This window comes from Plectropomus leopardus, chromosome 4, assembly GCF_026936395.1.
Source record: "Plectropomus leopardus strain MGB_pleo_1.0 chromosome 4, ASM2693639v1, whole genome shotgun sequence".
Taxonomy (NCBI): domain Eukaryota; kingdom Metazoa; phylum Chordata; class Actinopteri; order Perciformes; family Serranidae; genus Plectropomus; species Plectropomus leopardus.
The window spans coordinates 7,051,772-7,069,722 of record NC_142179.1 but is presented as its reverse complement, the minus strand read 5'-3'; the positions used below and the strand labels follow the sequence as shown (position 1 = coordinate 7,069,722).

The 17,951-nt window shown below is 37.9% G+C and overlaps 1 protein-coding gene across 1 annotated transcript in view; it reads left to right on the top strand.

The window, feature by feature from the left end:
* The window catches only part of srrm4 (serine/arginine repetitive matrix 4), a 79,521-nt gene extending 64,726 nt beyond the window's left edge, over positions 1-14,795 (top strand). Inside the window, exons 7-13 of the mRNA XM_042488748.2 lie at positions 2,801-2,884; positions 4,500-4,665; positions 9,741-10,063; positions 10,264-10,458; positions 12,281-12,379; positions 12,495-12,650; positions 13,599-14,795. Of these exons, the coding sequence (XP_042344682.1) occupies positions 2,801-2,884; positions 4,500-4,665; positions 9,741-10,063; positions 10,264-10,458; positions 12,281-12,379; positions 12,495-12,650; positions 13,599-13,857 (1,282 nt within the window). The 3' untranslated portion in view covers positions 13,858-14,795. The remainder of the gene's footprint in view (positions 1-2,800; positions 2,885-4,499; positions 4,666-9,740; positions 10,064-10,263; positions 10,459-12,280; positions 12,380-12,494; positions 12,651-13,598) is intronic.
* Positions 14,796-17,951: the final 3,156 nt, after the last annotated feature.

The following is a 17,951-nucleotide window of genomic DNA, read 5'->3' as shown; positions in this document are numbered from 1 at the left end:
TTGATGAAATTTCCTTAAATGTGGCACAAACGTCCACTTGAACTCAACAATAAATTGATTAGATTTTAGTGGTCATAGGTAAAAGGTCAAGGTCAAAGTGACCTCATCAGTCGCACTCCTCTGAATGTGATATCTCATGACCACCTTGATGGAATTGTGTCAAATTTGCCACAAACGGTTACTTGGACTCAAAGATGAATTTATTAGAATTTGGCGATCCAAGAACAAAGGTCAAGGTCAAGACCCCTGTCACCTCACAAAACATGTTTTGGGCCATAGCTCAAGAATTCATATGCTAATTGTGACAAAAATTCACACAAATGTCTAATGGGATATAATGATGAAATTATAACATTATTTATACAAAAGGTCAAAGATTCACTTCACTGTGACATCATAATGTTGTGCAAAAACACTTTCCTGCCCATTACTCAGCAGAGGACAGCAGACATTTGGTCAGATACTGAATGGGTTGAAACAAGGGAGTTATACATGCATAGGCGCATACATAGCTGCACGGCTACCACAAAACAACACACATGAGGAAAAAGATTTAAGTAGGATCTAACACTGTCTTCAGTAAACTTTTGTGGCATTGGAGTAAGTGAGCAGCTGTTACCTTTTTTCTCAGATACTGAATCGGTGACACTAATATTGACGTTTACAGACGTCGTTGTAAACTGTAAGTGCAACTTGAATAGTACGTAAAAGGGTTACAACCGCTTTTTTTTTTTTTACATCAAATACAAACATTTTTAAAATAGAAATTTTTTTTAAAAATCCGTGATTTCTGCTTCAGAATCATCTACTCTCCAAATCCTATACAACTTTTTTGACCCCTCTTTTGCCTCCTCTTCCTCCACCATGGTAAGCTCATCCACCCTTTTCACAACACTCACTGCTGTAGAAGAAAGAGAGAGCATCCTCCAAAGTGCTCTCATGTAGAGGACACGACGGGTGAATACAGAAACATGCAGGCTTTTATTTTTCTGAGCAAAGCGTGAAAAAACCCTCATAAAAGAGGAAAACCGATTGAAAGCTTGAGCCACAAAGAGAGGGAAAAAAGGGGGGTGAAAGAGGGTAAGAGAAACCAATTTCATGCTGTGATCTCGCAACATTTTATAATTCGACTTTGGATGAGCGGACCGTTGTTTGTAAGCACAGAGCCAAGTTCAGTTGCTGCTTACTTCAACAGAAAGCTCTGTTTTCTTGCTCAGTTCAACTCTCTCCGCTCTTCTCCTTTGTGCTCTTCATGCTTCCACTGATACTTTATACTCTCTCTTCTCCGACGTCTTCGGATTTCATCAGAGAAAACAAGATCCAAAAATTTGTTTGTGCCAACAAATTAACACATGTGCTGTATAGTACTGGAAAATAATTTCCTTTTAAATGAATCTAGCCATAGTATCAATAGTAATAGACCCACAATATGGAGTCAAGATTAATTTGTCAAAGCATAATTGTAATTGATTACATCATATGTGAATCTTATTTTCCTAGTTTTAGACTTACAGCAATCTGTAAGTCTGCCAGTCTCATCCACAATTGTCGCCATTTTTCTGTAGCAATTTTTCACACACATATCGAGCTAACTAGGTAGCTATCTATTTAGAAAGATGCCATCCCCACTCTTAATCCACCCTACTGAACTCTGATTGGGTAATATTTCCCCAAACTGGTTAAACATCACATGACCCCAGATCTCTTTGAATTAATTTAAGCTAATCACTGACGTCTGGGAAAGCAGCACCATTGCTGAGCAAGACGTCCAATAGGGAAATAGATGCAAGCAAGGTTTAAAACCTAATTTGACAGTTTGCAGGAAGGCAGGGAAACCAAGATGGGGAGTGACACCCAAAAATGTCCCCTGCCTGGGAGATAGTGGGTCATGGGTCATGCCTTAATCCCATCAGGGTCTTATTAGTCAAATTAGGCAAATTTCCATTACAGATTTGTGCGAAACTTAAGCAATATTTTTGAAATGTCAATAAAACAAAATTGCGAGATGACTGCGTTTCCATTGAGTGATGTTACGCAGTTTCTCCTCTGGCGATAACATTCTCACGAAGCATGGCGATGGATGTTCAAAACATTGGCAGGTTTATTTCTATTGCAACCACTGCGCTAGCTGTCGTTTCTTCCATTCAAAAGCGATGTAGGCGTGTTTTGCGAGCGATAATGGAAAGGCAAGCGTCTTATACATAGAAGCGGCCATGTATGAGGGATTTCTGAGAGGTGGTGGTTCACGATTTCACAGAGGAATTGTGGGTTCAATACTCTGGATGATCCGCTCAACTTTTGAGGAGTTACCCAATGCAACAACACCTCTTGTAGCATTACACTCAAGGGAGCCAGTTCCTACCAACAAGCGTATAGCCATAGCCTCATGTGACCTATAAAAGCAAAAAGTGTTTCCATTATAGTTTTGCGAAATATGGCTTTTTTGTATTACATGTGTCCATTAGACATATTTTATATTTGCAATTTCAATTTGCACAGTTTTAAGGTTAATAGAAGCCAGCCTACTTTCAGCAAATTTAACACCAAAAAAAATCCATAAAAGTTACCAACTACAGCTTTAATTCACCGGCCCTTATGTGTATATAAACAACATTTGCAAACTACAAATGTAATCGATTTACAGAGGTGAAGAACAGATAGAAGCCAATCCTCTTCTTTGGGAAGCCTGAATTTGTACTTACTAAATTACATAGACAAACTGATTATATCAGTTGTCAAGTAATTCCTGCCAAGTGATTAGTCGCAGTTCTCTTAGCTCTTTATCCACTTGTGTCTCTAGTTCACGGACTCACTCACGGCGGAGGCGGCGCTATCGGAGGTCAGAGTCGGACACTTCATCTTACCAATCTTCCACAGAGGACAGGTAAGAGTCCATCCCTCCTTCGTGCCCACCTCCCCTCACTCCCTCAGTTTATCTTATCAGCTCGAGGTGTCTGCCGAGTTCCTGGTCACACCACAGCGATGACTGATAAGGTAGAGGTGACTTCCTGATCTCAGGCACGACCAGCTCTTATCACAGCTTCACAGGAAGTGGCCCCATATTCACTCCACAGATCGATGCACTCAATTATAATGACATATTGCAAAATCCTGAAAGATGAAGGATGTTGTTTATCACAGGTTTTATGGATTATACTGAGCAGGGTTGATATCATGATGATTTCTTGCAGCTGGTGGGATAACTGGACACCTCTACTGGTCAGAATTAGTCTGTATATAATCATTGATCGCTACTGAATGCAGAATGGTGCATTCAGAGTCAGATCGGCACCCTCAGACACAGCTCAGTTAGTGAGGTCAGTGTGAATGCTAAAAGTTTCTTCAAGGTCCAATTTTCTTACTTAAATAATCTGAAATATATCCTATAATTTCGTTTTTTATGCCTCAGCCCCTGTGATAGCTGTGGCCGGAGGCATTATGTTTTCAGGTTGCTCGTGCATCTGTATGTCCTATTCTTGTGAATGTAATATCTCAAGGAAGCCCCTAGATGATTTCTTTAGATTTAGCATAAACATCCACTTGGTCTCAATGATGAAGTGATTAGAGTTTGGTGGTCATAGGTCAAAGGTCAAGATCACTGCTACCGCGTCTGAAGAACATGGGGTGGTTTTTTTTTTTCAAATTTGGTACAAATGTTCACCTGGATTTGAGGATTAACTGATTAAATGTTGGTGGTAAATGGTCAAGGTCACAGTGACCCTGCATCTGTATCAGTTTCATGATTGCATTCAGGGAATTTCTTCAAATTTGACACTAAACTTGGACTGTTGTCTCGCCTTTGTGTCATTTTCTTAAATGTTAATATCTCAAGTTGGCCATGAGGAAATTTCATCAAATTTGGCACAAACATCCAGTCAGACTCAAGAATGAACAATTTAGAGTTTGGTGATCAAAGGTCAAGGTCACTGTTAACCACAAAACATATTTTTGGCCGTTACTCAAGATTACACTAATTATGCCAGAATTTCACACAAATGTCTCACAGGATGTAATGATGAAGTGATGAAGTTTTATGTCCAAAAGGTCAAAGGTCAACTTTGCTGTGACATCATAAGGTTCTGGTCAAAGATCCGTATGAAGCAGTCATGTTTTCACAGACATGGATGTAAACAGAAAGTGCTATGAGTTTGCTTTGCATATTAAGCAGATGAAATTACAATTTAAATAAAAATATAGTGAGCTTTAAAATACATTTTTTACCAATATTTCAATGCAGGTGAAACCGTATCATTATTCCAGGTAGAAACCACTTCTTTACAGTTTTTCTCTGATCAGACAAAAGATTACAATTTATTCGTCAAGATGCCCAAAACTAAACAACTGAAAAAATGTTTCTGAGGTAAATTAACATTCTGTCTCACTAACATCAAATGTGCATAAGTGCCCATTTTCTGAAGTGCAGAATTGGCTCCAGCTGAAAAAAACACTTGTTTCACGATGCCGTGTCATGAAAACTAAATCCAGCATTTTTCCCACAGACACCATCTGCAGAAATCTGTGGTACATCAGGCATTAGGAGACCTGGCAGCTGTAGTAGAGGAAACCAATGGAGTGCTTGACCACACGGACATGAAGTGGAGACCAGCAACCAAATCAGTGTGTAAAACGGCTCCAAAATATCGCTCCATCCTCTCAACCGCCACCGTAAGTACACTTTAGGACTGTTAATGATGCTGCTGCTGGTTCAGTTTGATTTCTCAGTTACAGCCATGTAAAACAGCTTATTGTTGGTCCAAAAAAATGCCTGCAGTGAGGCAGTTGTGTTTGGAAAATGATTCTCAATCAAGAAATTTTTATTTAGCTTACTTTTAAGATTTGAAATCCATATCGTAGTATTTTATTTATTTATTGTTTTTTTATTTAGCTGAACTCAAAACTCAATTAGTATTCACAAAATTTCAATACTCTACATGGCCTGACTGAGTTCATTTCATTAATTTATCATTTTGCAGTAATTCTGTCAGTTCCTGTTTTTCTGTTCTTAAAATTAACACCACAAAAACCGTGGCATAGAAGATACTACTGGAAAATTTACACCCTCTGTACATTAGAGTGATGTGAATACAGTTTTTTATAAGCTTATTTCTCCTTCAGTCGAGAAAAAAAAGTGTCAAATTTGAATGAAAAAGAATACCAAGGACAAATTTATTTTCAAGAGTTATATCTTACAACATGTTTGTATTCCTTTATTAACGGTATTATTGAAATGTCAGTTAAGTAATGATGTAAATATATATTTTAATGAATTATTTTGACAAACTCTGTACCCATGGTTGATATTAGAAAAATGTAACAGGTAAATGTTTGTGTGCCGACCTTAGCAGTATTTTGATGTTTAAATTCGGCGTACACTGAACAGAAATATATAATCCTTTGATTTCCCCCAATTTTTCACTAGTTAAAGTGAAAGATCTAGTACTTTTGCCCTTATCACTTATGCACACAAAAGGTCTTATTTTCTCAATTTTTGTTTACAATTTTATTGAAATATATTTAATTAACCCTTTTTGCAAACATAATCTGTAATACATCTATCTGACAGGTTAAAAAAGGTCCTAAGCTGGTGTGGTTACACATGGTCTGCAGTTTTAAGGATGGTTGAATGTAATGCAAAATTCTCAGAAAGGACATTAGGGACAATTTATGGTAATATAATAAACATTCAAGTCACAGGCAACAACTCTGGTGGACAGTCAACAAAGAAAAAATGTGGACAAAATTTGAGAGAACTGTATGCATAGAACAAGTACTATGTCTTTTCTTTCAATTCCTGAAAAAACTAGCAAAAACAAAAGTGTCTAGTTTTTGTTTTCAGTGTAGATTTGTATTTAACTCTAAAGGATGTAACAAAGTCTGTAGTTTAGGACCTGTCTGTGGTTAGGTCTGTGGCTTCCTGCATAGTACGCAGATATGAAACTGTAGAAGGAAGAAAGCGCTTGTTTTTCATCTAAGATCACTGTAGTGCAAAACATTGTGCTTAACCCAGGGACGTGCCACACTGCTTCCTTTACTGGCACCCAGCGCCGCAATTTGAAGCAAATCGTGAACTCATTTAATGTCAGTATAATCGTTAGGGAGACTGAGCTGAAGCAGAAGACAGAGAATGAACACTTGAATGATTATAGATTTTGAAATTAATAGCATTTTCTTGCCACTTTGGAAGCCCCAAAAATCAGAAAAGTAGGTCAGAAAGTCTCAGTTAACCCTTTGAAATCTAGGCAAACTGGTAACAAATACACAAAAAACATACAAACTAAAAAAATGGGAAAAAAACAAAGAAATGACATAAAGGAAAAAAAAAAATCTTCAAAGTTATAATAGTTTTATAAAAATATTTTTAAATACATAATTATGAAAATTTTAAATATATTTCCCTGAAAAATTTTCCCCAGCTTTTAAAAAAATAATTAACAATTAATCTACCAATTTCTTGCAATTTGTAGGACTAAGTTGCTAATTACCTTTTTTTCCAAATTTTTGAAAGAAATCAAACCCTTTTGCTCAGGTTTTATATGTTTAAATACATGTGAAATACATCTGAATGCAGCACAAGAAAAGAAAAGTGATGTCCATTCAGGTTTCAAAGGGTTAATGCAAGGAAACAAAAATATATGTACTGATTTAATGAAACCTTTGGAGTGAAAACAGTGAAAAGGACTCGACTCTGAAGAATGTGTTTTTTATATGATATTTTGTGTGTGACGTCTTAATTTTTGCACAAGCTTTCTCTCAGGAGCCATACATTACACGACACAAGAGCAGGAAAAATATATAAATATTTTTAAATTGCATTTTCCCTTTGGCCCCTCTCAGTCCCCTCTGGTTATTGCATCTGTTACTTGGTATACCTCCTGCAGACAGTTTTAATTGTGCTCATTGCAGATCTGAACTGCAGCTGAAATGAAACCATCATCTTTCTGTTAACATCTTAAAAGTGTGATTGACAGCTTTTAGACGACAGACTTTGAATTTTAAAACGTTGTTGTTTATTGCAGGTTGATTTTCCTTTCCTGTTTTTAGAGTGATGTTCTCCCAAAGAGCCTCGTAAATGGCGCTATGTCCTTTAACTCATTGTCTCATGCTTATTGGAGCATGAAATATATTTAATTTCTCTCCAGCAATCATTAAATTATGTTAATTGCGCAGACGAATGTTTTTAATTACACACCACAGGGTTTTAATTGAAATTCAATAAATTAATCCATATATTGAATCATGCCTAGCATTCAATATCCTGAAGTCTTTCAGAGGGACTTAACAGTTGGAGCATTACTGTATCACAATGCTTGCATTTATTTATGGGGTGCATAAAAGCACATAATTTTAGAAGAAATGCAGAATTATCTTTGCTTAATATTTCCTTCCCAAAAAAAAGCAAACCATAAAGGGAAAGGTAGGTAACCCCAGACAGAAAAATGACATGAATGTGGTCAATTTTAATAAATGTCAACATTTCCTGTAATTTAAAGTAACAAGTTTTCTTTTGTGGTGGAAGCATAAGAAACGTCGCAACAAAAGGGGATGAATGCTAACAAGAAGCATTTGAAATGTTTATGTGAAGGCAGCCTTGTCAAAATATCTCCAGGTGACAGTGAAGAATGTGTCTGATTAAAATGTGTCTTTTTGCAATCTTTTACTCTTTGAGTACGATGACAGTGGTAAAGAGGATGGTTCAAAGATTTGTTTAAATTTCCCTCAGGGCTGGTCTTTTGTGTCGACTTTAGATAATGGAAACCTTCAGGAGGACAGACTGGATAAACCCTCTGAGTGTCTCCTAATCAATAAATAAAGAGAGATCATCATTTTATGAGATAAGTCAACTATAATCCTTGTAGAACTCAATAATGTAATAATTTCCTAAAAATGTAACAACGCCTAAAAATGTGATAAAACTTGCGCTAAACTTGCAAAAAATGTGATAAAATCCAATAATGTAATTACCTGACCAATAATGTCATTAAAAAAAGTCCTGACTGACACTCTAATAACATTTTTTCCTTTTTAGTTTTATTTATCTATTTAATTTTTCAACAAATGCAATAAAAAAATGTAAAAGTATGCCTTTGTAATGAGAATGCAGGTATAAAATATTTACAATACTGTTAGTGTCATCCAAGCTTCCTGAAAACACTAACATTTGACAATGATTTTATGTTTTAGAGATGTTGACTCAGGGCTTTATTTAGAATTAAATGACTCCTGCCATACTCATGCTGATAAATTCGTAGATTAGAAACCATCAGAAGAGGACAAAAGCTGCAGAGGCCGGCGTTTTACAGGCGAATGCCGAAACAGTCGATTCAGTCTCAATGAAAAGCTCTTTTTCATCCGACTCAACTCTGATTCTTATTAAATAAGTGTTTATTTTGCCACGTCTTATCTTAGGACGTCTCTGCATTCAAAAGGGGTGTTGAATCAAATTTGAAATAAAGAAAAAAGCTCTTTAATACCTTAAAAATGAAAAATAATCTCACTTTTACTCAGTTCCTGAGTTCTCCACGGATTATGATGATCATCCCAATCATGGATTTACTAGTTTTAAAAGAGGTTTTAACCCTTTAATACTTTATTTGAAGTACATTATACACCCTTTTTTCCTAATAAGGCAAATTTAGCATAACTTTGCGCTGTGTAAAAAACTCCCAACAATGTAATGAGGTAGTACATTCTTGGTAAAAATGTTACTACAATATCAGTCAGAACATTATATTACATTATTGGTCAGCTTCTTAGATTTATTACATTTCCAATCAAGTTAAGTGCAAATTTTATTACATTTTTTAGGAAATTATTACATTATTGGTTACTACGATCCTCTGAAAATCGGTATTTTTTTCCATCTGTGGATGAAAAAAAAATTCTAGTTTTACTCGCATACGAGCACACGTTTTCTGGGACTTTTCACTCCCCAAAAACTCCCAAACAATGCACCATTAAGGAAAGAAAAAGGAACATGCCAATGTAAGTCTAACTGGCCCTGGGTTTGAAGAGAGGGTTATTGTCTTTTTCTTGCAATTTACGACTCTAATGATGCACTTATGTTGCCCGCTCTTCCCTTTTTCTTACACCTTACCTACTTAAGGAGGAAATCTTGATTGGTAAGTCGATGCTATCCGCAGATTTAGGGATTTACTTGTAGGTCGGTGCAGGCTAATTATTTACTTCTTACAGGAGAAAGAGCACAGTCATCTGTCCCATTCTGAGGGCTTTCTTAGTTAGACTGATGGGATCTCTCTTTGTCTGCAATCCTTTTCATTTCTACATAATACCCATTTTGTGATGTTTGTTCAATGTTCTTTAAATGAGGCTTTTTCAATGGGGGCTATTGTTTACTCTTTTTCTCCTCACTCGAGTTAGAGCCGGTAGTTCTCTCCACGCATAGTTTTTCTTTCTTCTCTGCTCTTTTGTTGTTCCTTTCATATAATTGTTTTAGTTTAGACTTACTTTATCTCAATTTGTTCCTTGTTGATTTCTTCGACTTTAGTTGAGTTCAGACTTTCTTTTGGGGTTAATCGCATGCTTCAAATTTGCATGATGTCTTTATCTTTCAAAGTTTTCTGTCCCGAGAAAAAAAAAAAGAAAAGAAATCACTTCTTTGTGTTTTCAAGGGAATATGTGCCTTTGTACTAGAGTATTCAAAGTGCATCAGAGCTGATAGCAGGTTTCATTTATCAACACTCGCTTGGTTTTAAGCTGCAGCCTGTTTTGTCTGTTTGCAGATTTTGTCGCCAAAACCTGGAAGAGAGCTTTTGCGCGGAAATGGGTCTCAGCATTTATCGAGCCAGACCGAAGGTCCGCGCGATTACGATTCTGGGAATGACACATCTTCGCCGCCGTCAAGCAAAACTGGAGTTTCTCAGGCGAGTGTCACTGACATCAAGAGGAGCCGCTGTAAACGCCTGACCTCGCCAGAGAAGCTGAAGTTGACTGACAGAGACAATGCCTCTGATTCAGGAAACTCTGTGACCAGCTACGCTTCCCTGTGCAAACCTTACGGAGAGGACGGCCTGTCTGCCACCCTTTTCAGTGGAAACGGCAAGAGGTAATGTTCATAATAAATAATCCATCTGAATGAATGCTCCCAAGGACAACAGCAAACTTTATCTTCTGTTTCCACGCTCTGTTTCCTCTTTTGAAATATTCCACTTACGGGTGAAAATAAAGGAGAGCATTTCTTAAAAACAACCCAGGATACAGTCGGTGCTTTACCACTCAAAGCAGTGAAACGTGTTTTATTTGCAGAGAGCAGATAACCTTGGGGTGTCGCGTGGAGGTTGTGAGATCCCCAAAGACGTCCAGCTGCTCACAGAGGATGAGGGAGTCGTCTCAAAGGCGACTGAAAACACGGTCGTCCAGCAGCAGGAGCAGGAGCAGATCCTCGGGGACTTCCAGATACTCCAGCCGCTACTCTCGAAGCCCGTCGCTGTCGTCTTGCAGGTGGGTCAAATACTTTTACGCTGTATTAACATCCACTGATGCCCAGGTTATACTTACATGTATTACAATGTGCACATAGAAATAGTGGAAATGTGGGACAAATATTCAGGGTGTCCAGAGGATGAATCCCTCTGAGTTTGGTGACTTTTCCTCACTCTCCACAGTGCCAGGAAGCGACCCATCCCTTACTTCATTTAGTACAGACATTCACAGTCAGGGTCTGAAATTAACAGCTGCCAAACGTGGGTAAGATGTTGGCAGTGACGTGTGGAAAAGTCAGGCTTTTCCACCACTTTGGCACGCAGCGAGAAGGCACATTTTAAACCAACGTTATTGGCCATTGAATCATATTAGTTTTGATTGATAGTCAAAGCTCACTGAATTCTAACCGATAACCATCAATAAAAGATGCACACATACAATTACAACAGTTTATTTGAACATGTGAAATTTGATCGTTTGGTTGATCATGTTTTGCAATGCTGTCAAAGTATATGCAATATGATGTCTGACTGAGGACAAAACGCATTTGGTATTGTTTGAATCAAGCAAAGTTTTTCTGCTTCTTTTTTTCAAATCACAATTATTGGATCGTTTATTTTACCAGTAATCTACTAAGGAAAGTGCTTTTGATTAAAATCTGCCGTGTAGATTTCAGTTTGTTCATGATATAAACGCTGCAGCTGCTCAAGACCCAAGTAATGTTCCCATTTCTTGCTTCCCAGCAAATGCAGATGCGTTTATATGCACGTGTATGAGCACAGTAGCGTTTATATGCACGTGTATGAGCACAGTACTGTAAATTAGAGCTCCCTGAAGGCAGTGGTGTAACTCAGACAATAGAATTGACCAGTGGCATGAAATGTAATCCCACAGTGTAAAAACACTCTGTTACAAGTCCTGCATTCAACATTTGACGTACTTTAAAAATCCTAATAAAGGTACATAAGTATTAGCATCAACATAAACTTAAAGTACCAAAAGTAGTAGTACTCTTTATACAGAATGGCTCATTTTAGAATAGTATATATTATTTATTGGATTAAAATGAATGTGGTCACCACTTTAATGTTGCAGCTGCAGGTGGAGCTATACAATATGTTATTCTTTACATTCAGTTTTCTTTAAGTTATCTAAATGTTTTTCCTTCATTTAGCTCATAGATTTGAGTGGCTTAAAAACTGTCTGAGCGGTAGACAAAAACAGTGCTTGCCTGCCACAGTGTCATGTATTGAAAAAAGTTCATTTCAGGCCCTGATCACTGTTCCCTGATGATGTATCCTAACGACGTTCCCATAAGCCTCATCAGTGCTTTGTGTTTGGTTTTGATTAGCAATGTTAGCATGCTAACACACTTAATTAGGATGATGAGCACTGTCCAATTACACCTGCTAAACTTCAGCTTGTTAGCATTGTCACTCTGAACATGTTAGCATTTACCGTAAAGCATCACGGATGCAGACAGATGCTGCTGCTGGAATTTCTGTATCGCAGACGAACATTTCCACGCTGCCACTCGTCATTAACTTCAGTGCACTAAAAAGCCCAAAAAGTAAAGAATAAAGAGACCAGACGTGTCTGAGCTCATGTCGTCATAATATCCTTATTTCTAATCGTGATGGGGTGAATTGAATTTATTAACAAATGCACAAATGAATCAGAGTTATTGGTGGTCAAGTGTGATGATACGTGAACATTCATATTTTATTTTGCATTTTTCAGGAATTTGCATAAAAATATAAACAGCATTTTATGAAATCATGCCAACTTCTGCTCTGCTCGACTCCCAGTGATAATTGTGGTTTTTTTTTCTCGTTGGCAGCTCGTACTCGCGCTCACCGAGTTACTCGGCTGATCCGAGGCGGCGAGGCAGCGTGGCCAGCCTGAGCTCCAGAGGAAGCTACTCCAGATACAGTGACAGGTGAACTTTTATAAACTCTCAGCTGCTAACGACTCCTCATTAGTGGAGTGCGAGAACAAATATACATTTACATTGTTGGCGATTGAATTTTCACATCGTCACGTCTGCTTCCCAGACTACGAGACAGAAAGAGAACACACAGCTCCAGAGACACAGATGTGAAGCATGCACATAAGGTTAGTGGGAAGAGACAAAGACGGAAATCCTACTCTCCTATGAAGAAAAGAAGAAGAGACTCACCGAGCCATCTGGAAGCACGCCGAATCACAAGGTACCGCTGTCCCAGCCTGCTGATTTACAGCCACAGTGTGCATTATTATAATATGCGTTCTGTGTAAATATGTACTGCTGGTCCAACAGTCCACCCCCTCAGTTGGACAGCGTGAAGTCTTTGTCATCGTGTCGATGAGCTGCGTTCCTTGATATGGCTTTTAGCTGGATGAGATAACCGTCCGCTCTAAAGCCTCCACAGGTGCGAAAGAAGCAGATGGTGGAACACGGGCATCTCAGATGTTAAAAAAAGAACAGGCAAAGTGTGATATTCACTTTCTTCAAGCAGATCTTGTCAGCCACGCGGTTAGCTTTACTTTTCTCTCTGACAGCAGCATCCAGAAATATGCACTAAAGAACACGACAGCCACAGAGAGATTATAAATAACTGATTTTATATACTTATTACTCCACTGATCTATACTCGTGTCAACGTTGCACTGTTCAATTAATTCTGTGCCTGGGTCTGAATATAAATATATATATATTTATATATGTACAGCCATGATTACAACACACACAGAGGTAGTGTATATCTTCACATAGAAAATAGTGGTTTGCTGCTGTATTAATGCTCTAAATATTGAATACAGGTCATTTAAGTTTTTTGTTTTGATGGAAGTTTCTTCCTCTTTAGCTCCTAAATGCACCACAATGTTCACAAGCTGGTCGCTAACTTCGTCTGTAACAGAGCAGGTAGTGTCCGGTGGATTTATTAGATAATGAAAGTGAACCAAAACAGTAAAATTGTGGCTGTAAAATCAAAACAATTAAGACGTTAAACAGCTCTTTAAAGCTGAGGGGAACTAAAGAGTCGAGTGATAATCTGTGGTTTTGGGGTTTGTAACAACAAGCGAACGCGTTCAGATTACACACTGTTCGTATGAAACTTTTGATTATTGTAGCTTTAATTTAATTTCACACCACTAACTTTTTGCACTCTCCACAGTGCCAGGAAGCGACCCATCCCTTACTTCAGACCGAGCCCGTCCTCCAGCAGTCGCTCCACCAGCGTGTCGTCCTGGAGCAGCCTCTTCACCCGCAGCCGCAGTCGCAGCCCCATCCACAGCATCACCCGCAGCCGCAGCCGGAGTTACTCCTCCTACAGGAGCTACAGCCGCAGCTCATCCTGGAACTCAATCTTCGGGACCCGCAGTCGCAGCCGGAGTCGAGGTTCGCTGAACAAACGCAACAAAGCCAGGCATTAAGTTTCTGAGAGCACACTGAGGGGCCGAAGCTCCGGTCGTGTGTCCGTTTGAGAGGAGGGGACGGTGGATGTTAGAGGAGCGATCGCGTGCGTGCGTCTCTGTGTTCCTGCTTTGACGCTTGAGTGGAAATGTCCCTGCGGGGGTCCGACCACGTCTTTCATTGAGGCGGTCTTGTTCTCTGTGCCCACAGAGACCTCTGGAGACTGAATGTCTTTTTGTTTTTTGTTTGTTTCGGTCTTGCATCAGCACTAACGATGGCCTGAGACTGTTCATCTCTTCGATATTTACAACAGAAACTGTGTTCCTCTGTCTGGTCACCTCCTTATTTGATGTCCGTGTACTTCCCCTTAAATTATTATTTTCATTAATGCTTTAAAATTATCTTCATATTTATTTGCAATGGTGCATGAAAAGGCCTGAGGGTACCATGAATTGTTAACCCTTTAACACCTGCATAAAATCAGTTTTCTTGTGCTGCATTCAGACGCTTTTCATTCGCATTTAAACCTCTGAAACCTGAGAAAATTGGTTTGATTCCTTTTTTAAAAAAAACAAGCACTGGAAAATAAAGAGCAACCTGGCAAGAAAAGTCCCACAAACTGCAGAAATTAGTAAGATGTGACAAAAAATGATCTGAAAAAATTAGCTGCAAGGGATTTTCAGATAGATTTTTTTTTAGACTTGGGAAAAATGTCCAGAAAATTATGTTTATAATTCCCTTAATTATATATTTTAAATTATATTACATAAAAAAAGAAAAATATTATTTTTCAGCACTTTTTGAGATCATTTTCTTTCTTTTTTGTTTACTTTTTTGGTCTATTTTCAGGTCATTTTTTGTAACCGTTATTAATATCTTGATCATTTTGGGGACATTACTTCTTAGTTTGCTAATCGCCCTCCTCTGATGCTTTTTAAATAAAATTAAGCCAATCTGCTCAGTTGTCAAACATGATTTGATTCTAATATTATTTTGGGGGTTGGCATTACATAGTATGTGTGATGCACCAGGTGAACTCTTTTAAGGTTTGATGAGATGTTTACTGTCACACGTCAGCTCTGTATGTTGTGGATTTTGAAGCATCGCTGTAACATTTGAGCCGTTTGATCCGAGCGTTTACAAATGGCTCCAGAGGGATCGTTGTCGGGGATAAGGAAAGGTTTATTGCTCTGATCTCGGCACTTCACAAGGTGGAGAACCGGCGCGTTTCCTCTGAAAAATGAAGCGGCGAGGGTGGCCTGACGGCGAGCAAACTGCCTGTCAGCTCAAATGTCAAATTAATTTATCCTCTGATCAAGTGGAAAACAATTGAAATGTCAGTCCGTGTAATACAACAGAGAGCGATCGAAATCGTTGCGCAGGGACACAGAGGGGGATTTCTTTTGACAAAAGCTCCACGTGTCAGAGGAGGAATTGTCCCCGACCACTTGTGTCAAATAAAACATAGTCAATTAAAGGAAAAACGGTACTCTAAAGGTAAATGTAATGGACTTTTTATCTGCTTTAATGCTTAAAGTGTTTGTTTTGGGGCTGTCTGTAGGCATAAATATGTCATATCAGTCACAGTCACGTTTTTAATTACGCAGCACAGTTTGTATTTATTTCGTATTTAATATTTATTGCTTCGTTGTCCCTCTCAGTGGTGGTCAGTCTTTCTATGCAACTCTGTCGATTTATAATTATTATGACACTGCTGTAGATTTTTTTCGGTTTGTTGTAAATTATTCTTGGATTTTTTTGCCGCCTCGCTCACAAATAAACCTCAAAGTAGAAGCAGATTGTTCAAAAGACACAGGAGCAGAAGGAGGAGTGGCAGAAAAAAGGTCTGACCTTTTGTTTTAGGTGCTTTTTTTAAGAAAAGGTTTGACATTTTGAGAAATTTCTTATTTGCTTTCTTGCAGAGAGTAAAATGAAAAGATTGATATTAGCCTCATAGCTACGTGTGCATATGAGATGCACCGAATTCAAGGAATTTGAAGTCTGATTTGATGCAAAGATTAGTTATAAGCAGGAATAAAGCACGAGGTAAAAGTGAAAGCACTGCTCTGTTTATTTAACTCTTTGAAACCTGAAGTGATATTTTTGAAAAAACATGGAAAAAAGGCAATAAGCAACTGGGTATTAAATGTTTCACAAAGTGCAAAAAATTAGTAGATTTAGAAAATTAATTTTAAAAAGCTAAAAGCTAAAAACGATCAAAATTACATATGTAAAATTATGTTACAAAATTATTGTGTTTTTAAGCAAATTTTCTGGGTATTTTCGTCTTTCTTTTTTTTACGAATTTTCAAGTAATTTTGTTGTACTTTTCAATAATTTCTTGCTAATTTTTAGGATAATTTCTTCTTTCTTCATTCATTGCCTTCTTCACATGTTTTTGGAAAGAAAAATCAAGTCAGTATGCTCAGGTTTCGAGGGGTTAAATGTAACAGCGAAATAAATATAAATAAATATAAACTATTTTGTCCCTGAAGACAATGAATAATCACGAGGCGTTATCATGATCTTAATAGAAATCAAAACAATCGTGATGATCATTTTGGACGTAGCTGTGCAGCCCTAAAAGCAAATCAGCGTATTTTCCAAAGTGTCAAACTGTTTCTTTAAATTTCAGTTGAAAGCTGCTTTAACTCCAGAGTTTAAATCTGCAAAATAAGTTTGAATCTGCCTTTCCGCATAATTATGGGAGTTATATTTCTCAGTCATTTGGAATCCGTCATCCTGTCTGTGTAACTGCTCCAGGCCTGACAGACTGCTCTCTATGCACTCAATACTCTCAGCTTATTTCCCTGAATGTCAACTAAATTGGACGAATGAGGGAAATATGACGCTGGAAGAGGAAGGGACTTGGCACAGAAGTCATCCATAAACTATGAGGTGATGACGACTCGTGGCGAGGGGAAGATTTGTGCGGACGTGTTGACAAACTTTGTAGACGGGCTCTCCCCGCCTCACAATGTAAAGTTTACATCAGTTCTTGTGCAAGATAATTTTGAAAATGTAACTACTGTGGTGTAAATATGCATCTGCATTGTATAGATACAAAAAAAAAGTGATTCTTTGATTTACAGAATGTGATTTGGGCCGTGTTGGATGTTAAAATGTTGGATATGATGCGCTGACACGTGGAAAAGCCCGTCAGGCGTCACTCAGTGGACTCTCGATGTCTTTGTGCTGAAGATCCCTCCGATCATGTCTTCTGTTACTTTAAAAATCCCAATAATGAGCTCATACAGCAATAGTGATCCAGTGTTTCAGTGTTGAATGATGCATACTCGCCCTGTTTTCCATATGAAGGAGCATATTGCAGAAGCGTATGTTTTTCATACTGTCACATTTTATCTCGTGCCAGTGGGAACGCCACATTGTAATAACGTGTCACCCGGAAATTGAATCGTCCCCATGGAATCCCCTCTCACTGCGTGTTAAGAATAAGCTCTATAAAATCATGTTGTGAATAAAAATCGTCTTGTTTTATGTTCTGAAAACGGATGTAAACACTATTTATTTATTTACTGCAGTAAAAGGCTGTAGCCATGGAGACGTGGGGGCATCGTGGCCGAACATGCCCCCCCATGGTACCTTCAAACGAACGGTCCTGACTGAAGTGAAGTCTTATTATTGGTGTTACAATAGTTCCCATCAATACGTAGCCTAGTGAAAACCTTAACATCACTTCCCTTGTGCTGTTGTGTTCAGACGCCTTCACAAGTACTGAAACCTTTAAAATCTGAACAAATTGATTTGATTTCTTTTGAAAACATGGAAAAAAAGGGTAATGAGCAAAACTGTTCCACAAACTGCAAAGACTTAGTCGCTTTGGAATTTTTTATTTTTTTTTAAATAGGAAAAATGTCCAAAACTCTGTATTTACAATTATGTATTTTTAAAAAATTACAGATTTTTTTTATGCATATGTAAGAAAATTTTATTGTTTTTGTAACTTTTTCTTAGTTTTTTGTTTTTTCTTCTAATTTTTTATTTCACTGATTCCATTTGTTTGGAGAGGAACAAACCTGGGCGGATAATTCAGTTCCCAGTGAAAAAAAAACAACAAAACTCTGAACATCTAAATAACAAATAAAGTGAGTTA